The sequence below is a fragment of the Cryptomeria japonica genome, chromosome 10 (assembly GCF_030272615.1).
Source record: "Cryptomeria japonica chromosome 10, Sugi_1.0, whole genome shotgun sequence".
NCBI classification, from domain to species: domain Eukaryota; kingdom Viridiplantae; phylum Streptophyta; class Pinopsida; order Cupressales; family Cupressaceae; genus Cryptomeria; species Cryptomeria japonica.
This window is the reverse complement of record NC_081414.1, coordinates 242,372,275-242,399,124: the sequence shown is the minus strand read 5'-3', so window position 1 is coordinate 242,399,124 and position 26,850 is coordinate 242,372,275. Positions and strand designations below refer to the sequence as shown.

General features: G+C 37.0%; 1 protein-coding gene across 1 annotated transcript; it reads left to right on the top strand.

Annotated features, from left to right (window-relative positions):
• Positions 1 to 23,691: 23,691 nt before the first annotated feature.
• Positions 23,692 to 24,390, top strand: LOC131858882 (uncharacterized). The gene has a single exon (XM_059212353.1). The coding sequence runs from the start codon at positions 23,692 to 23,694 to the stop codon at positions 24,388 to 24,390; it is 699 nt and encodes a 232-aa protein (XP_059068336.1).
• The last annotated feature ends 2,460 nt before the right edge of the window (positions 24,391 to 26,850 follow it).

The following is a 26,850-nucleotide window of genomic DNA, read 5'->3' as shown; positions in this document are numbered from 1 at the left end:
TGTTGAATATGGTTTATACACACAAAACAGATATGGAGTCCCTCAACAAGAAGTTATGCCAAGTGCTCCATACATGTCGCAACAATATAGACCTCCATATGGACATGTCTACGATCAGTATCATCCATACATGCAACAAGCTCCTCCTCAAATGGGTGTTTCAAACATGGGGTATGCTACAAGAAATCAATCTCCTCCCAAAAATAATTTGGAGCAACAAATTAGAGATCTACAAAAGAAAGTGGAGGACATGAGTACATCTAAACCTACATACACTATGAGAGATATATGCCCTTATCCCTTCGATAAGAGCATTCCAATGCCTCCATTTCCTCCACACTTTGTAACACCAAAGTTCGACAAATATAGAGGGAGAGGAGACCCCAAGGCACACATAAGACAATTCTTCACAGCTTGCATTGAGGTAGCGGCAGAAGAAACATACTTGATGAGGTTGTTCCCACAGAGCTTAGGTGATCAAGCTATGGAATGGTTTTCTCAATTACCTCCCGGTATTAAGTCATGGGGCGACTTAGCAGAGGCATTCATTCAGCATTTCTCTTACAACATTGAAACAGATGTCTCAGTTACTACCTTGTGCAATACTAAACAAAAAGAAGGAGAATCTTTCGCAACATTTTTACAGAGATGGAGAAACCTAGCTAGCAGATGCTCTTGTGAGATCCCACAAAAACAAATGGTGGAGATGTTCACACAAAATGTTAACAAGGCTATTGGCTATGATCTCAGAAAAGCTTGTTTGTCTACATTCAAGGATGTCATTGAAAAGGGCCTAGCAACAGAAAGAGTCTTAATTGAACAAGGAGTTATCAAACTATTCAAAGAAAACAAAGAGGACTTCAAAGGAAAGGACAAACCAAAATTTTGGAACAAGAACAAGAACACAGTTAATGATGGTGTTGTTGATGCCAACACAGTGAGACCAAAGTTCATCTTTTCTGGATCAAGTTCTACCAACAATCAAGTGAACAATCAAACAACTTCTAAACCACGAAGGAAGTACACTCCATTGGGAGAACCACTTGAATCAGTATTCAAAAAGCTTGTAGCAAACAAAGTGACCACAGTCCCAGATTTTCCTCCATATGAACCAAAGGTAAAACCGAATTGGTGGAATGATGATGAGTTTTGTGAGTTTCATAAGAGCAAGGGTCACAAGACAAGTAATTGCCATCGATTGAAAAACATTGTACAAGATCTCATTGACAGAGGAGATATAGAGATTGAGGGACATTCATCTAACCAAGAGCATGAGGTGTTTAAGGAACCATTCCCAAAACATGACAAAGGAAAAGGCAAAGTCACAGATGATCAAGCCAATTACACCAGAGCACCTTACAATTATGATTCTACCATCAATCACATCTCAATGGACAATTATATTTCTACCATTACTATCAAAAATAAAAATCTTGAGAATCCTTCTCAAAGACCCAAAATTGTCCTAAAAGGTGTGGGATCTTCGCCCGAATCTACCTCTGAATGTCATGTTACAACCCGTCGAGGTAAGATTACATTGCCAGGTGCCTCCACTAAGAATACCAATCCTTCATCAACCAAGCCTAAGTACGACCTTGTAGAACAACTAGGGAAGACACCTGCACTCATCTCTATTCTTGAGCTCTTACATATATCTCCTGCACATAAAGCTATCCTTGACAAAATCTTGAGAGACACTGCTGTCCCTACTGATCTGAACGTGGACCAGTTTCAAGCCATGGTGGGATACCTATCCGTTCCACATTCCCTCACATTCACAGAAGCCGATGATGCCTCCATAAGTCAGCCTCATAATGCACCTTTACACGTTGAAGCCTTCATACATAAACACCGAATAAAACGAGTCCTGATAGATGGAGGAGCAGGTCTTAATATTTGTACCTTGAGTACCATAAGACAATTGGGATATTCTGACAAAGCTGTGAATTCTACAAACCAAATCACCATCAAGGCATATGATGATGAAGAGCGTTCATCCAAGGGCATAGTCACCTTACCTCTCAGAGTTGGGCTAGTTACAAAGGATGTGGTTTGTCAAATCCTTGATCTAGATCTCGCATACAACATACTCTTGGGACGCCCATGGATTCATGAAATGAGCGCAGTCCCATCTACATATCATCGATGCATCAAGTTTCCACACAATGGAGTGGAAGTGACCGTCAAAGCTGACCCAGACCCATTCATATATTGCAATAATCTGCAACCTCGATCAGAAATAACAATCCCAGTCAATCGAGAAGCTATTCCTTCATCGGCATATGTGGATCCTGAATCCTTAAAAGCTTCTACATCAAAACAGGCAGAGCTAAAAGAAGACAAGTTCAAGATTAAAGACATGGGATGTGGTGAATATATCTTTCATGTTGATCAACTCCCACTATCTTCTAAGACATTCAATCGACAAGAACAATCTACAAACAATTTGCAATGCCAAGGAATTGGGTGTGAACCACCTAGTGTTGTGGCTACTAAGTCTGAATGCAAATATCCTCTAGTGGTGCAAGCAACTCTTGATATCAATAGTCCTAAGAGTGGTTCCAACAAAGAATCTATTGAGCGTATCGCCAACCCTCTTGAGAGCTCACATAGCCTTACTATTTCATCCACTCATTCCATTTCCACTCCACTCCTAGACTTGGATCAACAAGAATTACAAAAGCCCTTACTCATTGGGGATCAAAAATCAAGCTTTGAAAAGAAAAATCTAAAAGTAAAAACTAAAGAAAAGTCCTTTAGTCCAAATCAAAATCAAAAGCTATTGGACTCTGCAAAAATCAAAGTCAAGGATAAAAATCCCATGAAGAAAAAAGAACAAGAGATGATCTCCCCTAATACCAAAATAACTGGGGGCAAAAGTTCTACAATTTTAAGTCAAAAAGAACACTTGTTGATCCTAAGTCTCCATCATGCTATCCTACTTTCACTTCTTTTCACAATCATAAGCCTTCATAACTCATCCACTTGTTCAACACATCCTTTTCCTTCTGGTGATACATCATGGACCTTTAATGGAGCTTCCTCAAAGGAATTTGTTATCAGTGATGCCCAAACTTCTTTAGGTGACACGCATATGGGCCTATGTAGTCCACACACTAGTAATTCTATCTCAGTTCCTTTATCAAGGAAGACAGTCACTCAAGCTACACATCATTCAGTCAAGGAACAATGCAGCTACAATCACAAAGTCAAGCCTCGCGCATTTGAGGTAGGTGACTTAGTACTCAGAGAGAACCCCAAGAATCAGCAAGACAGAGATAAGAAGGGCAAGTTCGAACCAAACTGGCTTGGTCCTTACATCATCACAGCGGTATATGGATCTGGGGCATATCAGCTCTCAACTACAGAAGGTGAACCCTTGGAGGATCCTATCAATAGCATGCACCTTCGCAGGTTCTACACATAAGCTCTTCAGAATATCCTAATTCAAAAACACAAAAAAATCAAAAATTTTCAAAAATACAAAAAAAATTATAAAACAAAAAAATCGTTACTTGGTGAAAACCTGGCAAACAGGCGCCTTGTGACAACAAAAAAATTGAAAAATCGAGAAAAGTAAAGAAAAATAATTTCATCCAACGGTGAAAACCACTTCGGTGGCGCCCTGGGCAAGTACCATGGTGAAAACTGGGTCACCAGCACCATGCGTAGAGACATTGCTCCTCTCTCCTTCAGGATTCTCTTTCATCCTTTCACTTTGCACACACTCACATCCTATTCATTCATAATAAACTTACCCATTCCCATCATGGCTTGTTATTGATCTACCTAAGATTGGTTAGCCATCCATAACCCTCCCTTTTTCACTCCCTTTCCATCCATAATAAATCAGCTCCTATCTGTGACTAAGGCAATTCCTACGTCTAGTGATGGGTGTGGAACTGAGAACATCACATGTTTTGAGGAGTACAGTTTCTTCCAGCTTCCTTCAAGTCTATCCACGCACAATCCGCAATAAAGCAACATTTGCATCGCCAGTCCACAATAAAGTTCCATCTTCTCCACAATAAAGTATCAGTTTCATGGATTCAGTCAGTTTCAAAGGAGACACAGCAGCAACAATGAGCTTCAACAGAATCAAATCTTTCAACAGACTCAGACAACATATGGTTCAGTGCTATCTATCCTTTTTATGAAAGTGAACATTGTGACCACAATCGAATAAGACTTAAACAAGTGACAAGAGCCACTAAACTTGAGGACTACAGTGGATGTTGGTGTCGAGTCTTAGTTTTCTTTTGATTTTATCTTTTTGGTGACATGTCTTTTAGCTTTTCCAGGATGTCTTTGACTAGAGATTCTATTTCCAGGATGTCTTTGACTAGAAAGGCGAGGATGGGGTATCGTCACCTATTTGCATTTGCTGTTTGTCGATTGTCTTTTAGTAATGCTATGACTTGTCCAAGGATATGAGGACACTGTGAGTCTAGTATGAACTGGGGCATTCCTTGTTTGTGACTGTCTTATCTCCATGCAAACAGGTACAATGACTTTCTGGGCCGAACAAATGCCTCGATTGTCATAACCTATTTTGCCATAATAAAGCTCAATGATGATAACGCACAAGAAGCTCTTTCACGTTCATATCTTCTGTCTTCCATCCCCCTTTCTTGATTGACTTCCATTGTCCTTCTCGAATCCACGTAGCCCGCTATCACATGACTGAGTATAATGACACACCAAAAACATTTGTATTTCATATAGTTACACCTACATTACCACATATAAGCATTTCATACATACATATAGATATCACAATTGCATCACATCCTGCATACAACACATGTTAGCACATCTCACATTTTCATTATGTAAATAATCATTTGCATTATCATATTCATCTGCATCACATACATTCACATTTGCATCATGCATCACATATACAACATAAAAGAACAAAAATATTGCATTGTATCATGTACATATTTGCATCCATATCATATAAGCATCCGTATCATAAAACATATACATCATAGAAGCATTTCATCACATAAGGTACACATGCATATAGCTGCCACAAAAATGGATCATCTCTCATATATAATCAAAAGTGTCATGATACAATGATGTCAAAAAAATCATATGGCTACAAAATCACCCGCAGGTGTCTACAATACAAAAATGGTACAATACTGATACATAGGGAGCCCTCTACGGCTATGATGAATTCCCTTCCTCGGAGCCGTCTGGCCTCGACGGAGTTTGAGCCCTAGAAGGACCCACCCCAAGATCAACTCTCTTGGCCCCTGTGTCCCCTGCAGCCACCCCTCGTGTCGTCCTATCCAGACAGAGGAACCCACTGATAACTCCTGTCAACACTATTGGTAGTGCTAATCCTATCCATGTCATGGTATCCCATGCCACATGTCCCACCCTCATCCCTAGTCCTAGATCCTAGAACACTCGTCTCAGTGCATCCCTATCTCCGTCTCGATCATAGGGTACTAACTCCCCATCGATCGGTATCTGTAGAATCCTGTAGACATCCTCAAGGGTGACTGTCATCTCACCCATCAGCAAATGCAAACTACAAGTCTCTGAGTGCCATCTCTCAGCCAGTGCAGTCAACAATCCCATGTTCACCCGAAACTCAGGCACATACAGAATGTATCTCAATCCCATAACCTCAATCACAGCTCAGTCCTCGGCTGTCAACTCAGGTCGCAACCTCTGAGTCGATGAGAATCTCTCCCGTGACTCCAGCATCGGCAAATACTCCTGCAGTCAAGCAAATCAAATCATGTCAGTCATAGTGAAACTCACTGTTCATCACAAAGTGTTGCTATCTATCCTAGTAGTACTCCCTGTTCATCACAAAGTACTACATGTGTGACACTCACTGTTCATCACAAAGTGTTACTCACATTTGCACTCCCTGTTTATCACAAAGTGCTGCTCATATTTTAGTACTCCCTGTTCATCACAAAGTACTTTATCTTGGTACTCACTGTTCATCACAAAGTGCCTTGATCTATCTTAGTCTTCCCTAGAGGACCTTCTTGAGTGTATCCTCTCAGCAGCTTATCCAATCGACAGCGTATGTTCATCACAGAACTGTCGATTTGACCTGGAAGACATAAATGCGCATTTATTACATTACCTAGTATGCATTAATGACAACAATAAATGCATCAAAGTACGAGGAGGTTTTGTGGTACTTACCGGCTCTCCTGCATCTGCTGGTCGCTGGAATCGGCGAACACGGTCAAATCTATGAACAAAAGCCATCGCTGCTGAATGTTGCTGCTTTATTTTCGCTTTGCACTATGCTCTTGTGACGGTGTAGATGACAATGAGGATGTATTTTCCCCCGTGGTCTATCTTATAGACTACCCCTAGCCTTCGTTTCCTGAGTCAGTCTTCCTTATCCCGTGACTTTGTCACTTTATCTAATCAGTCCATTCTATCCCGTCTTTCTTATCGAGAGATTGTCTGCAATCTTTTCAGACATTTTCATCCAATCTCTCGAGGGGGCATATAATTCCCATCTTGGGGCAACTCTGTATCAGTTCATCTTATCTTCTTTGAAACAACGCGACAAGCCGCATTGTCTCAAAGAGGGGCAAAATGTAGACACCCAAAATTGTCATGTCTAATTAAATAAATATTTTATTTATTTAATTATCTAAGCCTAATTCTTCTATTAATTAAATAAATTTTTATTTATTTAATTAATTCATTTATCCTCTTCTAGCCTTATTTCTCATTTAAATAAATACATTTATTTATTTAAATTATCCCTTTCCTAAATTAAATAAATATTTTATTTATTTAATTGTCCTACTTCTTCTATTAATTAAATAAATATTTATTTATTTAATTAATTCATTATCTTTTTCTACACATGACACATGTCATTCATCTCTTAATTCATACACTACCTACCTCTTTCATTATTTTATTATTTCCTCTACCTACCCTCTAATCCTAGCCAACCTCTCTTTTTACACCTCTCAATCTTAACCCTTCATTTCTTATTGTGTCTTCTATTTAAGGAGATGCTTTCTTCATTGTCAAACACTAATGACATATCCTAATGACATATCCTAATGACATATCCTAATGACACATGCTAATGACTGATTTTGGAGTACTTGGCTACACTACAATTCCACTTGCAACCACATTCCGTTCTTTGTTGAGCTCTTGTGCACTTAAAATCTGAGAGCAAATATATCAAGCAAGATCAATGGAGATAGGAAGAATGGAGATCAAAACCCTATTGGACATGTGATGGTATAATCTTTGTGATTTTGAGTTATTTGCATTGTCTTAGGTAATCTTCATATGTTATGGTGGATCTTTGTTATTGTTAGGCTAGGGTTTTGTGGTTGAATTCATTTAGCCTTTCAATATTGTTATTATTGTTATCCATTTTCACCATAAACAGCCATCGGTCATCGGTATAAGTATTTCAGTGCTAACCCGATGACCCAATGGAAATCAAAATCAGTTATAGTCAAAAACTGAATGATGATGAGTTCAATCTTGTTGGTTAGGGATGCTTCATGACATGTCATAGAGGATATAAAAGACCCAATGGGCATTCTGTAAGGGTTGGTTGGATTGGGATTGTTGGATGTGTTAGTTCCACAAAAATGAACTTCTTTGTAATAACAATTGGAAGATCATTTTCTAGTTATTTTTCTCAGAGTTTTGTTTTTTGTTGTAAACATGGCTTAAATCCTTAAGTGATAATGTAGATAGGGTAAATATTGTTTTTTCCTTGTTTTCTGAATTCCAAATTGCATTCGTGCCAAGCTCGGCTCTATAAATAAAGTCGCCTCTTGTGCTCTTGTTTTCTGTTTGTGTTTCACATTTGTGAACATGGCTCTGTCTTGACTCTCCATCATGGGATCCACACAGCCATTGGAGGTTGTCAAGAAGAGACAACCATGTACAATAGTTTTCTATATGTAGCAGAATAGGGAATGACATCGCCCATTTCAGCAAACTGGCCCTAGGCGAGCTTGATGATAGCCTAGCTAGGTATCAATGACCTAGAGGAATTACTTGCATGGTAGACTGGAGTCTAGGCTGTTAGCCATAGACCAGAGGAAGATGGTATCAAAGGGAGAGAAGATCCAAGCATGATTATGAAAACAACTTAGGAGAAGTTGTAGGAATAATCCATGGTAGAGAAAACCCTGCAAGGTGTCTGGTTAGATTCAATGGATTAGTGAGTTGGTGGATTTATGGAAGTGAATTCACAAAGAGTAGAGTAACAACCCTCGGTAGTGAGGACCTAGAGTGGAATAGGGAATTAGAGAGGAGTATTCACGTGTTAGGCTAGGAAAAAGGAGTTGTCAAGCTGACTGAAGTAACTAGGATCCTCCTTATCAATACCCCATCCATACCCCTATAAGGTGTCTTGGCTCACAAAAGGGCAACAAACACTTGCAGAAGAGCAATCATGGGTTGAATTCTAGATAGGTGCATATAAAGATAAGATTTTGTTTGATGTTGTTAACATGGATGCTTGTCACCTCTTGTTTTGAATACCATGGTATTATGACCTCAAAGCACACCATGATGGATTTAGGAATACCTATTCCATCACAAAGAATGGAAAGGTCATAGAGCTACTGCCCCTAATTGAAAACAATGAAGAGCATAAAGAAACTGAGTCCAAAGTGCTGATGATGGAGGGAAAACCATTCCTCAAGGAGTTAAAGATGGAAGAAGGAATATGCTTTTCATTGCTTCCAATACCAACCTTAAAGGAGAAGCCTGCTGCAGATGATAGGGTAGAAGGAAAGGACAAGGATCTTAGCCCGGAAGTGAAGGAGATCATTGGAAAATACCAAGGAATAGTTGTAGATGGAGTACCAAGGAGTTTGCCACCAATGAGAGAGATCAGTCACTGTATTGACTTGATCCCAAGGGCTAGTTTGCCTAACAAGGCTGCATACAAACTCAGGAGTTGCTAGATTCCGACCTGATTGGAAAGAGCCTTAGCCCATGTGCAGTACCTACAGTTTTGGCACCCAAAAAGGATGGAACATGGAGGCTTTGTACTGACTCAAGTTCTCTCAACAAGATCACCATAAGGTATATATTACCAATGCCTAGGATAGAGGATTTTCTTGATTGTTTTGGGGGTGCAAAATATTTTTCTAAAATTGATTTAAAGAGTGGATACCACCAAATTAGAATTAGACCTAGTGATGAGTGGAAAACAACCTTCAAAACAAATGAAGGGTTGTATGAGTGGAAGGTTATGCCTTTTGGTTTGTCTAACACCCCAAGTACATTCATGAGACTCATGAATGAAGTTTTGAAAGAATTCACAGGGAAGTTTGTAATAGTGTATTTGGATGACATCCTAGTATTTAGCAGGACAAAGGAAGAACACTTGAGGCATCTAGACATGGTTTTGAAAAAGTTGAGTGAAGAGGAATTGATGATCAATATGGAGAAGTGTTTGTTCATGTAGGAAGATCTCATCTACCTAGGATTTGTGATCTCCAAAGGTCACTTGAAGATGGATCAAGATAAGGTAAATGCAATTCTTTCTTGGCCTACTCCTAAGACTATTGGTGAAGTTAGAAGTTTCCATGGATTAGCCACATTTTATAGAAAGTTCATAAGAGGTTTCAGTTAGATATGTTCTCCAATGTTGGAAACCATAAAAGGTGGTCAAAAGTGCAGGTTTTCTTGGACAAAGGAGGCAAATGAGGCATTTGAAACACTCAAGAAAAAGGTAGCTCAACAACTGGTACTTGCTTTACCTGATTTTAAAAAAGTGTTTCAAATTGAATGTGATGCTAGTCATGTGGCCATAGGAGCATTCATAAGCCAAGAAGGTAGACCTATAGCATTCTATAGTGAAAAACTCAATGAGGCAAAGAGAAAATATTCTTCTTATGACCTAGAAATGTATGCACTAGTTCAGACATTAAAAAAATGGAGACACTATTTGCTACCAAAGGAATTTGTGGTCTATACTGACAACCAAGCCTTGAGTTTCATTAATAGCCAAGAAAAGCTAAGCCATAGGTGTATGAAGTGGGTAGAATCCCTAAAAGCCTATACCTTTTCCATAAAACACAAGAAAGGAGTAGCCAACAAAGTGGCTAATGCACTGAGTAGGAGAGTGCTAACCATATCTAAAATCCAATTAGAAAGCATTGGGATTGATGCAATGAAAGATATGTATGCTATAGATGAGGACTTTAAGGAGATTTCCAAGGCATGTACTAAATTTGGTGAAAGGTATCATGTGGATTTTTCTAATTTTGTGATCCAAGATGGACTTCTTTTCAAAGGTGGGCAATTGTACATAAAAAAGTGCTCAATAAGGACTAATATCATCAAGGAAAAGCATAGTGGAGCTATGGTAGGTCATTTTGGCTTGTACAAGACACTTGAATTGGTAAGAAGGCACTATTTTTGGCCCAACTTGCAAGTTGATGTAAGAAAGTTTGTAGATACATGCACCATTTGCCAAAAGGCAAAAGGAAGAAGTACCAATGCTGGTCTCTATGAAACCTTACCAAAAGTGTGTCAATGGACTTTGTAATGGGTTTACCTAGGACCCAAAAGGGGTTTGATAGTGTATTTGTGATAGTGGATAGGTTTAGTAAAATGGCACATTTCTTGCCATGTAAGTCCACTAGTGATGCATCTTATATAGTAGATTTTTTTTTAGAGAAGTAGCAAGGATTCTTGGACTTCCATTGAACATAGTGTCTGATAGGGATGTCAAATTTGTTGGCCATTTTTGGAGAACTTTGTGGAGGAAAATTGGCACCAATTTGTCCTTCTCATCATCCTATCACCCACAAACAAATGGACATATAGAAGTAGTAAACCGGTCATTAGGGAATTTGTTGAGATCTCTTACAAGGCAGCATGGTGAAAAGTGGGATTCAATCTTACCTCAGGCTGAGTTTGCCTACAATGACACTGTAAACAGAAGCACAAGGAAGTCACCATTTCAGATTGTGTATGGGTTGCATCCAAGAGGGGTATTGCAGTTGAGAAAACTACCCCATACAGATCCCATAAGTGCAGATGGTGAGAGGTTTGTTGAAGCCATAAAGGAAGTTCATGAGTAGGTCAAAATACAACTTCAAAAGTCATCAAAAAAATACAAAGAACATGCAGATCAAAAAAGGAGAGAGGTATAGTTTCAAGTTGGAGATTTGGTTTGGGTAAATTTGAAGAAGGAAAGGTTACCCAAGGACAAACACACCAAGCTCATGCAAAGAAAAGTAGGACCATGTCAAATCTTGAAGAAGTTTGGCACTAATGCTTATGAAATTCAATTACCATCAGATCTTGGCATATCTCCTATTTTTAATGTTTGTGTTCTAACTCATTTTAAAGGTGATTCTAATGTAGGTAACTCATAGCAGGTCCTAGAAGAAGCAACATATATAGATTTTCCCAAACATGAGCCACCTAAGATTGAGAAAGTGTTGGACACCAAGATTGTAAAGAAGACTAGGAATAATAAGTACAAACAATACTTGGTCAAATGGAAAGGAAAACCAGACTCTGAAGCCATTTGGTTGAATGAAGATCAGATCAAGAAGCATGGCACTACATTACATGACCTCATCTCAAGTGGACTTGAGATTCATTCATCTCGAGAGTATGGTGCAGGAGCACCTCATGACTAAGATAATAAGAGAAATAAAGGCTAAAGGATGCAATGAGAATGTGACCTTTCAATCTATGCAATAGGGTAGTCTTGTTTGTTTGATGTTTGATTTGTTTGTAATAAACCCCACCTTGTTACCCAATGACATGGATTTGGCAAATTGATAAGACACCATGGGAATATTGGCCTAGGGGTATTTGGTTGAGTATTTTTCTAGGTTTTTATGTGTTGGAGATGTCTTAGGAAGGTTTAGGACATTTTGAAACATCTCTAGGTAGGCGGATTTAACATATGTCAAAATTTTCTCAAACTTGACAACTTTTAATGACAACTTTTGGTTGCAAATAGCAACTTCCTTCCAGCGGTCACCTCAGTTAAAAAGGTGGTTGATAAACATTGAGGAAGGTATAAAGTATCATCCCCAATCATCATTGGGAGGAGAGAATGACTTTGTAAATGTTTGGCATCATTGAAGTAATATATTTCTGAGAATTTCCTACAATTCCGTTACTCTACAAGGTGTACCATACTATATGATCATTTTGGAATTAGGAAACTAGTGGGATGTGTTAGAGTGGCCAACCGCCTTTCAGATGCATCAAGTCTGAGGTCCTAATTTGCCAAGACAAGGAAGAAATCGACAAATTTTTGGAAGTGTTCTAGATTTCATAGTTTTGTCTAGAGTTTTGAAAAGAAATGGCCTTACCTTGCTGATCCTTCATTGGTGGTTCACATCTCTGGAGAGAATGAAAGTATGGCCAATTTATTTTAGGAATTTTAAGGCCTTTTGCAAGTTAGGACTAGTTGGAGGTGAGGGTTTGATGCATTAAGGTGGGCAACTCCATGTGGCCACCGTGCAATTGTAAGCAAATAGGTCTCACATCAAGGGTTAAAGGTCTGATCAATGCATAATATTTAGGAATTGGTGTATTTTTAATGTTTTAAGAGTATTCCTTGAGTTTTTTTGGTGAGTTAAGGTCTATTTCTACACACTCCTTTGTAAAATAGGCCTAATTGGGCTATACCAGTCTCCTAACCAAAGCAGGGTTTGGATTCTTGTGTTCCCTACCGGAAAGAACCCTTAGGATATGTTTAGTAAATCCCAAAAGGGTATCCAAATTTGGTATTTTTTGTCTGGTCTTTTGGAGAAATAAAGAGTTAACTATGGAAATCCGGTCTGGTAGAGCTACTAGGTTTTGTAGGCCTTGTTGCAGTAGTTACTGAAACCGGTAGATGGAACCTAAATTCAATGATTGAAGAAGGCCTCCCTTACATAGGGGAATTAAAATAAAACCTTAAATAGCCATTTTTACTTTGGAGAAGGGACCAAACCATTGTTGACCATAGGGTCCTTGTGCCGGTAGTCTTTTGTTTGGAAGAAAGGGATGTGGGACTTGTCAAATTGATATTCCTTAACCCTTGGGAGTGTTGTGTGATTTCTAGGGTCCTTGGAGTGTTCTTGGATTAGGGGAACCTATCCTATACCTATACCGGGACTCCACATCAATGGGGCATTATACTTTTATCATGTGAAAGTAGAATGCCTAGTTTTGGGCCTATAGTTTTGGCCACTAGTTTTGTATACTATTTATAGCTTTCTAATTTTGATTGATATATATATTGGAGACATGGGATAGAGGAATTTTGTTATTTTTTTGGGTGAATTAAAATTATACTACCATAATTTTATCAAACAAAAACAAGTATAGTAGATTATATGAGTGTCGATATTTAACCTTGATTAATGCAATATTGGTATCTCTTTGGAGGAGGATATTTTTTAAAGTGTTTATCTATGTAAATAATATTACTATAAGGTTTCCATGTGCTAATTTATTTATATCTATCATTATAATTTTTCTGTGTTACATTTCAAATTTAGTGGTTGTTCACATGATTATCTTTTCTAATAATCTGAAGTAAAAATTTATGCATAGAATTTTCCTATAATTGTTCACCTTTTTTGAAATAATAATTATAATTCAATAAGGTTGAATTATTTCACATGCACCATTAATATTTTTTTAGAAGAGATGATAATTGGTAAATGAGTTCTCATATTTGATATTTTCCATCTCTAGATTATTTTCACATTAAGTAGTGTTGTGTATGAAAATTGATCCTAGACTAAAATGTATATTAACTTAGGATTGATTTATTTTCTTTTACAACATTAGAGGTTTGAGTGGTCTTGGATTTATATCTGCATTGAAGAGATACATATTCTTGTACTTGCACTAATGTTTATTTCATATGATTAGGATTTAGTGCGTTTGTGAATGAACTAGGTTAACTATAGTAAAATGAATGAATCTAGCACAATATAATAAATTCGATATGAAAATAAAAAATTCAGGTAGATCTAGAATGAAAATATATAAAGGAACTTGGTTTTAAAACCTCAATATGATCGTGCTAGATAGAAGTTGGATACACTATCCTAGAGGTAACATAGGTTTCAAAACATAGTTTAAAATTTAGTCAAGAGGCTCTCCACATTTGTCTTCTACAAATGAAGGTAAAAATTATAGGATAGTGCCTCTAAGTTTTCTACTCTAATGGATTTCATTTATTCAAAGTCTAGCACTATATGTGACTATCTACTTTTCTCTAATGGATTTCATTTATTTAAAGTCTAGCATTGTATGCCACTATCTACTTTGCTCATCTATAGCTTTCTCATTGTCAGATTTGAACCTACACACATTATGTTGTATAGGGTCTTGACTAAGTCAAAGCTTCTGTTGTTATTATCACCTCCATAATGTAGCAATTATGAGATGATAGAGTGCATGCCATCATGAGGATGAAGGCTAAATCAAAGATAATTTTTGAAATGATAAGATTACCTTAGGTTTGAACCCTCTCATGGAGATGGACATAAGGATGGTGATGCAATGCTCTTTAGAAATATTGCAAGTGTTAATGCAATAATGTAATGATAATAAATACTAAACATGAGTCCATACTTAAGTGTATAATTATTGTATTTGGTTTCTCTATAGTTTGATATCTCATTCATTGTGTGATTTCCCTATATAGGAAGTACTTGTTGGCTAGACCTTATACAAAATAAAATGTATTCTCTATATAGGTATTAAAAGGTTATTCATGAATGTAAATAAAAAAATAATGATCAAATGCAAAGATCAACACTAGATCATGAAAGATAAAGCCTGACACTTACAACATCCAAATTTTGGATTCCTTTTATAGGTACTAGGGTGTTGTGGGATAGGGTCCACCCAAAAGGGGGCCTCTAAAAGGGAGATAAAAGTATGAGGACCTTTAACAAAGAACATAGTCTTAGATTTTGTGTTTCATGACAATTAATTTTTAGGCTTATGGATAAAGTTTTAGGGTATCATAGAGAATAAATCTTCTTAAATGAACTAGGGAAAGCTACACTAAAGTAGGTGCCCAACAAAGAATGATATTTTTAGGGTAAAAAATTTATGATGCTATATTTAGCCCCCACTTTAGCAAAAGTACAAACTTATACTCATACTCATAGTAAAGGAATGGAGTACATAGGAGAAAAGAACATTAGGGATATGATTAAACTAAGTTGATGGATGTGCAAGATCCCAAAAATAGGATCCTCTCAACCCACAAAAAAATACTTGAAGTAAGATACACTCATAAAGAGAATCACAAAGCACAAATAAAACATAGAGTAAAGGCTCCAGAAATATATAAGACACTCAAGAAACACACAAGGCACAAATAAAACATAAAGAAAACACATAATGAATAATATACATATCATATAATAATAGGCACACAAAAATGTTAATGCTAATATAAACATGGTTCCAATTTAACTAGATGAAGAAACCTCTATATAAATGTTGTCTCAATCACTAAGTATCATCCCCATAATGCTATTATTATAATAAAAGAAATAAACTACTAGAAGGAGGCAAGAAGTTGCACCATTACAATCATGTTCTTTGATACACAAACTAGCAAGTTGTATTATTATATGGGTCCAATGACAATGAAAACTACATGAGTTCCACTAGCCAAGAAGTTGTGTTTTATTGGTTCATTCATCTATACGACATGGATTCCACTAGCAAAAAAGTTTTGTAAGTTGGTTGATACATGCATCACACCAAAATGATCACAACTAGTAGGACATGTTATGCCTGGTGATCAATGTCTTGGGGAGCATAAGAATAAGGATCAAGCTAGCAAACCTTTCTATACTAGATGATCAATTCCTTAGGGAGCATAAAAAACAACAAAAATTAAACTAGAAAGCCACACTATACTATATGATTGATATAATTCACATAGATGCCACTGGCTAACAATTTTGTGTTATACTAAGTGATTCATAGACCATTGACACATTAGGGACCATAAAAAGTGATAAACCTAGTAATTTACACTATAATAAATTATCATATAACACAAAAATTACAAGAAATATATTGATAACCATGCCTTAAGAGGCATATAAGTTAAAATGACAAACAATAAAGGATTAAAATTGTGGTTTTTATTTGCATCAACATTTTGGATCACACTCTATGATCCATCATCAAGATTTAAGAGAGCTCATGAGTAGAAAAAATATGCAATCTTGAGCTCTCTTACATGGATTAATGATGGATCATAGAGTGTGACTTGAAATGTTGATGCAAATAAAAACACAAACTATAATCCAAAAATAGCACACAACAACTTGATGGATTGTGGAAAACTAATATCACTAAACGATAAAGGAGTCTATATTTCCCCCTTAAGATTCTAGCATATTGCAATGCTGACATATTAAGGATAAGAAAGTGATCCTTATAAGGGATACATACCTTCAACACCAAGGACATATTCTCATCAAGAACACATACTTCCAACCAAGGAGGAGATCCTCATAAATGATATACACCTCCAAGAAAGGAAGTGATCCTCATCAAGGATGCACACTTCCAAGCCAAGAGTGAATTCCTTTAAAGGATTCAAACCTCCAAGTAAGAAGGATATCCTAAAAAAGGATATATCTTACAACAAGGGAAAAGAGTTCCTTGTTAAGGATACTCAATTTACAAAATTTAATGAGAGGGGATCATTGACTAAGGATATACACCTCTAAAATATCACTTATCTTTATCTCCTAGTGCATTGGAAAGAGTAACTACACCATACACTATTATTTTTCTACCCAAAATGAAGTATGATGTCACATAAAGTTGTACTTGTAGACACTTAAATTAATTATTTTAATTAATTTAACTCTCCCACATGATTAATGTATTTAATTATGTTAATCCTTATTATTCTCAATATTATTTGAATTTTATTTAATTAATACTATCAGTATAGTCCAATGATTGATTTATTTAATAAATCAATTTGTCTATATTCTTGTAAAGTATCCAAAATTAATTCTTCCTAAATCTCCCCTTTAATATCTCAATTAAATTAACCTAGGTGATTCCTATAAATCACCTTTTTCTAATTCATCATTAGACAAATTAATTCTTCTAGAAGTCCTCTTAATCCCACTTATTAATTTTTAATTACCTCCACTCATTGTCTCTCATAGTCAAATCCTCCTACAAATCCCACTTGCTCTAATCCCACCTAATCCCTCTTTTAATCCCTCTTCTAATGGATTACTAGTGGCTAATCCTTATGATTAGACATAAAGTAAACTCCTTGTCCCCTCACTCAACCACTTTCCTTAAATGATCTCCTCACATCTCTCTATGCATCCCCCGATCCAGCTACCTTCCTTAAATGCTATTTTCCTACATGAATGTGATATTTTCAAAAATATCACATTCCTCTGGGTATCCCTTCACCCAAGGAATTTTTAATTCCTCCAATCCCCATGCTCCCTTTTTTGGAGAATTTTTAAATTCTCCTTCTCATCATCCAAGGAATATTTTTATTCCTTTTGTCTTCCCTAGGTGCATTGGGAAGCCTTCCCAATGAACCTTGAGGAGTGTGTCTAGACAAGAAATGCCTTTATGTCATATTTCTTGGACTTCACACTTGTCTTGTCAACCTCTCTTGATCCATGTGTGGGCTTACAAGCACTCTTGGCCCTTCATCTTGGATCAATCCTACCCATCCATTTCCTCTCCTCCTATAAATTGGAGACTCCACTCCTTGATTTGATATCTCCAAATTAAGTAAGTTCATGCTACCGTTTTGAGTTCAAGCAATCATCCAAGCACCCATACTATAGTCAAATTTCCCCTCATCCATCACTTAGCCATTTATCTTGCATACACATCCCATCCTTAATCCATCCATCTCATCATCACTGAGGTTATCTTGTGCACATTTGGAGAGCCAGTCACATCTAATCAAGGAGAAAATCCAATTAGGTTGGAGAAGGGCGCTATTCCAACCTCATCATGCTCAATCCAAGGAACAAGTGAAGGCTTATGAAGCTATAATGGTGTTTGTTGAATTTACTTGAATGTTTTATGCTTATTTCTATTTTAATTAACCATATACCCTCACACTAGTTTTCACTTGGTTCATTTTGGCCAGTGCTCCCTTGACGTCAATGCTCCCAAATCCTCTTGCATCCATGTAAACCACTTCATTATCTCATATCATTCTTATTTCTCCCCCTATTCTATTCCCAAGATATTCATTATCCCCTCCCTAAGCCAATTTCCATACCTTTACTTATCAAAATTCTTCATTTTCCCCCCTCCCTAGCGCTGGCACTGCTTCATTCAGTGCTTGCCTTAAGACCGTGGCACTCGCGCTATACTACAGTCACACGCACTGAACCCCCATGATTTTTGACCTAATCCCAACTGGCATAGGTGCTCATGTCATGTTCTCTTTTTCCCCCTCCTAGATGGGACCTTAACCTAAAACTGCATGGTAGCTCATGCCAAGAGTGTTTGTCCGCCTCAAAGCCCTCTCTGAACCCTATTCCCCACATGCACTGGTGCTAGTCACCAATCCTCATGCTACCCTAAGGGTGCGTGCACTGAAACAATGATCAACATGTCTACCCCGTTAGACTTCTAAGCCTATTTCTAGCCCTAAATCTACCCTAAATCTATCAAATCATAAAGGAGGTTAGCGGTATGTACTGGTGATTCATAATGGGTGGGTCTCTCATGACGATGAACTCTCTTGTTGCGGTGCTCATGTGTAGAAACGCGGTCCATCTCTTCTTCTACTCTCTAATCCCTGATATGCTCCAATGCTTGTGTGTGACAATGACCCTTCATTGGGCCCTATGTGGCTTATATGCCCCCCCTGGCGGGCCCACTCTCGTCGTCTCCTTCCTTCTTCTATCTCTTTTCATATTTCCTCAACCATTTCTCTCTTGCTTTCTCATCCACTCCTCATTTTTCCTCCTTCCTTCTTTTCGAGAATTTTTTGCTAATTTTTCTTCAAAAATTCAAAAAAAATCTCGAGGGGGCATACACAACCTATGCTCTACGCCGAGGCATCCTTTTTCTTCTATCTTTTTCCCACCACCAAATTTTGTTGCTGCATAAAAGAGGGGCAAAATGTAGACACTTAAATTAATTATTTTAATTCATTTAACTCTCCCACATGATTAATGTATTTAATTATGTTAATCCTTATTTTTCTCAATATTAATTGAATTAAAATTTAATTAATACTGTCAGTATAGTCCAATGATTGATTTATTTAATTAATCAATTTTCCTTTATTCTTCTAAAGTTTCCAAAATTAATTCTTCCTAAATCTCCCCTTTAATTAATTAATCTCAATTGATTAATTAACCCAGATGATTCCTACAAATCACCTTTTTCTAATTCATCATTAGCCTAATTAATTCTTCGAGAAGTCCTCTTAATCCCACTTACCATTATTTCCTAATTTTAATTACCTCTACTCATTATCTCTCATAGTCAAATCCTTCTACAAATCCCACTTGCTCTAATCCCACCTAATCCCTCTTCTAATGGGTTGCTAGTGGCTAATCCCCATGATTAGCCACAAAGTCAACTCCTTGTCCCCTCACTCAACCACTTTCCTTAAATGATCTCCTCACATCTCTCTATGCATCCCTCCATAAAACTACCTTCCTTAAATGCTCTTTTCCTAGGTGAATGTGAGATTTTCAAAAATCTCACATTCCTCTATGTATCCCTTCACCCAAGGAATTTTTAATTCCTTTTTATTCCTCCAATCCCCATGCTCCCTTTTTTAGAGAATTTTTAAATTCTCCTTCTCATCATCCAAGGAATATTTTAATTCCTTTTGTCTTCCCTAGGTGCATTGGGAAGCCTTCCCACTGAACCTTGAAGAGTGTGGAGACAAGAAATGCCTTTATGGCATATCTCTTGGACTCCACACTTGTCTTGTCAACCTCTCTTGATCCATGTGTGGGCTCACATGCAATCTTGGACCTCCATCTTGGATCAGTCCTACCCCTCCATTTCCTCTCCTCCTATTCTATAAATTGGAGACTCCACTCCTTCATTTGATATTTCCAAATTAAGTAAGTTTGTGCTACCCTTTTGAGTCCAAGCAATCATCCAAGCACCCAAACTATAGTCAAATTTACCCTCATCCATCACTTAGCCATTTATCTTGCATACACATCCCATCCTTAATACATCCATCTCATCATCCCTCAGGTTATCTTGTGCACATTTGGAGAGCCAATCACATCTAATCAAGGAGCAAATCCAATCAGGTTGGAGAAGGGAACAATTCCAACCTCATCATTCTCAATCCGAGGAACAAGTGAAGGATTATGAAGGTATAATGGTGTTTGTTCAATTTACTTGAATGTTTTATGCTTATTTCTATTTTAACTAACCATATATACCCTCACACTAGTTTTCCCTTGGTTCAAAGCAATTTCAGTAATGGTGTGATTCCTATGTTCAACGACACCATTCTGCTGAGGGGTGTATGGTGTGGTAAGTTGGTGCTTAATGGAATGTGTAGCACAAAATGTGGAGAAGTCATTGGAACAAAACTCTCCCCCATTATCTGACCTTAGATTGACAATCTTAGAACCAAATTGTTTCTCAACTAAGGCCTTAAACTACTGAAATGTATTGAACACTTTTGATTTATTCTTCAAAAAATACACCCACATTTTACGATAGAAATCGTCAACAAATAAAAAGAAGTACCTACAACCAATAACAAATGGAGTGTTCATTGGCCTGCATACATCAACGTGAACCAATTGAAGGACCCTAGAGGATCAACAAGAATCACCATCTGAGAATGGTGTCCAATGTTGCTTCCCAGCTTGACAGGCTCCACAAACTCCATGATTTTGGGGTTGGATCTTAGGTAGAATAGTAACCAAACCTTCCCGATATAACTGAGACAAATAGTGCACATTTAAGCACCCATAATGCTAATGCTAATGTGTTTTGATGGATGTACTCCTAGCAACCAAAGCGTGCTTTTGAGAATCCTTGGAATCAGCAAGTCGATACAAACCATGATCCTTGAGTCCCATAGTGATTGTAGTACGAGTCTCCCTATCAAAAATTTTGCAGATGGACAAACTGAATACATCTAATTGAGAAGAATGCCTCGTGATTTGACTGACAGAGAGGAGATTATGTTCCATGCCTGGAACATAGTAGACATCAAGACTTGAATTAAATTTCTACCTCCTAAGTAAATTTGGGCAGTGCCCTTACCAGTAACTGTGTACTCTCCTCCTCCTCTGAAGATTACTGAATCTGAGAATGGTTCAAATTTCATGAACCAATCCTGATGATGAGTAAAATTCCACAAAGCCCCTGAATCAATAAACCAGGCATAAGAGTGTACTGGATTTGCTGTTCTCTTGGCCATAAAAGCATAGAAAGCAGATTCTTTCTACTGAGAGTGTTCAACGACATTTTCTTTATGTTGAGACCCTCCTTGCTTCTTTTGTTTAGAAGCTTATCGAGTTTGACACTTGGCCTTCATGTGACCAAACTTATGACAATAACTACACTGAACGTTCTTCTTCTTCTTCTTGTCTTGAGAAGAACCCGAGCCTTTCGGTTGAGAAGATGGAGCCTTCCCTTTATTCTTCACAAAAGATTTGGTAGAGAATTCTTTCTTGATGAAGGTGGAACTGGTACTACTTCCAAACTATCGGTGCCACCGATCTTTCTATAAAAGCATGCTACAAAAATTGGAAAACTTCAAGTCGACGTTAGTGGAAGTAATATTGAGCGTTTCAATGAAATGGTCATAAGATTTAGGAAAAATCTTCAAAGTGATGATGACCATGTCCTCTTCCTCCATTGTGCGACCAATCGCCTCAAGTTGGTCACATATGTCCTTGGTCTTTGTCAAGTTATCCTATAGAGGTGTCCTTTCATCCATCATAATTGAAAAGAGCATGTTCTTTAGAAAGAATGCTTGGCTCTTGTCAAAGGTTTCATGGAGACTCTTCAAATGGTCCTATATCTCCTTCATTGTTCTATCAAATGGTACCTAAGGTAGCTTTTCATCGGTGACAGAGTGTTTAATGAGCATGACAACTTCACAGTTGCACTCATCCGATTTGTCCTGATCATTTCAAGTAGTGGTTGGACATTGAGACATGCCTAGAACAACTGCATCAAGACATTAGTACTTAAATATTGTTAGCATGTGTTGCTTTTAGGTGTTGTAGTTGTGGCCATTGAATTTCTAGCTGCTTTCAAGCATTATATTCATTAGAGATGCCATCATGTACCCTGAGGTCGCATTAGTGAAGGCATAAATTCCAAGGCACAAAAACTAGCACATGAAAACGAAAGGTTTTTAAAATTTTGCAAGTCAAATTCAAAGGCAAAAACTAAAACCCTAGCACAGTTTTCGAGGTAAATGTTTTTCAGAAGACCCAAAAAAATATGACGAAGACCAAGAAAATCTCTCAAAAAACCCACAAGGAATTTGTAATCAGAATAATTATTTAACTAAAGGGTCAAATGCATTGGTTCAAAAACAAGGCACAAAAAATGATGCACCCAAAAAAATATGAAGGCAAACCAGATCAGATCTTGAAAAACCCACAACGATTCTGCAACCAGAATTTTTTTTTGCCTTGAAACAGAGGGTCAAAACCCTAAGTGAAGTTGCAGAAACCCTAGGCAAAAAAAATTGTAGACCCAGAAAAATATGATGGTGATCCAGTTGAGGTTTCGAAAAACCCACCAAGAATATGCAATCAAAATAAAATTTCCACTTGAACTGAAGGGTCAAAACCCTAGTTGAATGTGCAGAAACCTTAGGCAAAAAAATATTTGCAAACAGAAAAATATGACAGTGACCCAATTGAGGTTTCAAAAAACCCACAGAGAATTTATGATCAAAAACAAATTTCACCTTGAAACAGCATATCAAAACCCTAACACGAGAGCCAGACATGGAAAACACTAGACGGGTTTTGGAGAAATTTTGAAAATATTATAATATAGAATTTTTGAAAAAATTCCTTTACCCTAGCTTTGATACCTTGTGAAAATCAGATTCACTAGTAAAATACTTCTTTCTTTTTAACTGAGGAAGGATTACATTATATAGAAGTTACAAAATACTATAGCTATTAATTAACTACCTACTTCTAACTACTTGATACTGTAGACATTTAAGATGTCTAACAACCAGTTACATTATTGATGATTAATAATAATAATATTAAATATTATTCTAACAAAAATGATTGGAAAAGGTTCACACTAAGTTATCATAGTGTGGTACCTAGATAAGGGTCATTGCTCGGTGATTTTAGAATGTAATGTGAGCTCTTCTAAGTCTAGTCGAAGGGTTTTACTATGCATATTACTATTCCTATAGCTGGTCACTGAAGCATATGATTATAAAATTCATACAATTGTTGTTCTTGTGCATTACCAATTGCCTCTTCATACTCTTTGTGGCAATAATTGAAGGTTGAGATATACATGTTGGTTTAGGTGGCTGGAAAATCTAACTAGTGTAGTGTTTTTAACGATGCACATAATTATGTGAGAATATGTGAACCCTATCAAAGGATATCAGGGAAATTTAAATACCAAGGATCCATGCCTTTGAGACCAGTGTACACAAAAGCACCTTTTAGCTATTGGGGGAAGGATTTTATAGGAGAAATGTCAAACATATCTGGTGGAGAAGATAGCTTGATTTTGTTTGCCACTGACTATTTCACCAATTGGGTTGAAGCAATCCCTACCAAATACGCCACAAGTAAGGTAGTGATAAAATTTATGGAGGACCATATAATAACCAAATTTGGAGTGCCTGCTAGGATTACTGTGGACAATGGAATGAGTTTTCATTTAGATGAGTTCACTTCATTTTGTGGTAGCTATGGAATTAATATTCTATATTCATCACCCTACCATCCCCAAGCAAATGGAAAATTTGAATCTAGCAATAAAAACATCTTGAAGATAATCAAGAAAATGTTGGGTCAAAATAAAAGATCATGGGTCTCAAAACTCGAAATTGCATTATGGGTGGATAGGATCACAATTAAGAAGGCTACAAGCAAGTCTCCATTTGAATGGGTTTATGGAACACAAGAAAGGATGCTTATGCACAATCTCTTGTCTATGCACGGATTCATAGTTAAGGAAGGTTTGGATGTCCTTGAGCCAATGAAAGAGAGAATGGAACAACTTGTAGAATTGGACGAGGTCAAGCTGGAAGCACAAAAGAAGAATATAAAGATACAACAAAAGGAAAAATACCTGTATGATAAGAAGGCTAAATACAAGAAGATTCAAATAGGGGATTTAGTTCTTATGTGGAATTCTAGAGCTCGGGACAAAGGAAGGTATGGTTAGTTTGAATCCCTATGGGTTGTGTTATGCCTTGCATAACACACCCCAACTTTTCGCTTCTCAAGCCGGACACCCCCTTTTTGCCTCACTCTGTTTCCTTTTTGTTCTCACTTTGAAACCTTGGGTTCTCAGGATCCCGAAGTGTGTTTTGTTCCTTGTGTTTTGTTTGCCTTGTTTGACGTCAAAGTTTCAGGATTTTAAAACCCTGAAGTCTTCATTATGTGTTTTCATGTTGTGTGTCTTCTCGTTGGTCATTGTTCTCTTCATGTCATCGCTTGTTCATGTTTCCTCAGTCCTTCCTTTTCGAGGTTGGTCTTTCATTTCCTTGTCCATGTTTTCTCATTTTTTCATGTTTCTTGTTTTCATAGTTTAGGGTTTAGAGTTAGATTTCATGCTTTCAATAAAAATCATTTTTTATTGATCTATTGTTTGTTGGTCTTGTTTCTTGGTTTTGGGATCTTCGGTTCTCAAAATCTCGAAACTTCACTTTGCCCCACTATGAGACCTCGGGTTCTTGAAGTTCCGAAGTGCCTTCTCGTTGGAACTTGAAATCTTTCAAGATTCCAAAACTCAGAAATCTTGGACACCCTTGTGCATCGTAGTTAGACCTCTCTGGGACCCCAAAATCCCAAAATCTTGAAATCCTCAATAACAGACTCTGGAACCCCAAAATCCCGAAATCCCGAAATCGTCAATAAATAGATCCCAGAACCCCGAAATCCCAAAATTTCGGAGTCCCTTAGGGTTTTTCTAATATGATGAAGCTGATTTTGTATCTTGTGTTGCAGGTTGAAGTAGACTTATGAAACCTTCCACCTCATCTCAAAAGAAGACTAGAGGAGGGATTAAATTGGAGAAAAACCTACCAACCATAAAATATCAATGTTGAGGTCAGACCTTGATATCTAAGACAAACTAGAGAGTACAAAGGAGGTTCTTAGAGTTTCCAAATTCATAATGGAATATATTGCTGATCCACCTGCCGCTTTCATAGACTGCTTTGTTAGCAACTACCAGAACTACAAGAGGAATAAAGGACAAACATGTAGTTAGAAAAACAAAATTCATGTTGAAGCAATACCACCACCACAACCACTATAGCTTCAACTGATAGTGAATGTCACTTTCTTTTTGGGAATTATTTTTTCATGTTACAAAATACTTATCTTTGGAGCACCGTCATGGAAGTGAACAGTGAGCGCTATTTTTGTAACAGTTAAGTGGATTTCATAGGAAACAACTTGTATATCAACTATGACTCCCATCATTTTGTAATCTTAGTTTGTAGACATGATCACTTGCTTCTAATTTGTATCATTTATGCATGTTACGAAATACCCACCTATGGAGCATTGTCATGGAAGCAAATGGTGAGTGCTAGTTTCGTAATAGTTAAGTGGAGTTCACAGGCATTGACTTGCATGTCGACTATGACTCCCATCATTTTGTAATCCTAATTTTGCATGTTGGATTACCATCACCACCACTACAACTAGGCCTTCAATTGATGTTGTAACTCACACTTCCTTTTTGGGCAAGATTTATGCATGTTATGAAATACTTGCTTCCAGAGCACCATTTTGGAAGTGAACCTTGAGTACCAGTTTAGTAGTACTTAACTAGAGTTCAAAGGCAGAGACTTGCATGTCAACTGTGACTCCTTTCTTTTTGTAATACTTAATTTAGGTATGATGCCTTCCTAGAATGTAGAGTAAAACTCTATAAATTATGAAATTTGGGCGATTTTGAGAGTCTGCGAATTGATGACTTGAGGTTCATTTTTAGAGATTCCATTAGATAATTTTATTTAAATTGTTATAATTTTAGAATATTTTGTGGTACTCTTTGAAGTTTAATACAAAAAGAAGCTTGTGGATTGCCTGATCTACTTGTGTGTTCTATATGGTTGTGTTCTTCACAATCTGGTAACTTCTATCATCTGAATCAACAACCAGTTCTTTTGGATGCTTTATTATTTTATGAATCATATTGCACATGCAAATGGTATATGAAGATTAAATTGATAGGATGATTATTGGTTTGGTGATATTCATTTCCATTGGTATGTAAAGTTGTCTAACTTTATATATTTTTCAGAGTTCATCATTTGAATGCTGATTTAGTGGTATTGATAATATTTGGATTATGAAATTCTAATTGTGTGGATCATTCAGTTGTTATTGTATCAATTTTATTGTTATTTTCTTGTTTCCCTGATCTATCTTTTGCTATTTATTTTGAGAAAGTGAAAATCAAATATACAAAAAAAAGGATTTTGTTTGTTTTGTTTCAACTAGTAGGCCCCTTGACAGGTACAATCGCATCAGCCACTGAGTGACCCAACATTGTCGTGACCCGACTATAGAGACCTTGGAGTAATTAGTCTTTTAAGATTGATTGCTTTTTAGGAGAGGTAGTATAAATTTCATATTCTACCTGACTATTGGTGAGTGTGTTAAAACA

Coding starts and splice junctions, on each gene's coding strand:
- LOC131858882 (XM_059212353.1), top strand. CDS start 23,692: ATGTCAAACATATCTGGTGGAGAAGATAGCTTGATTTTGTTTGCCACT.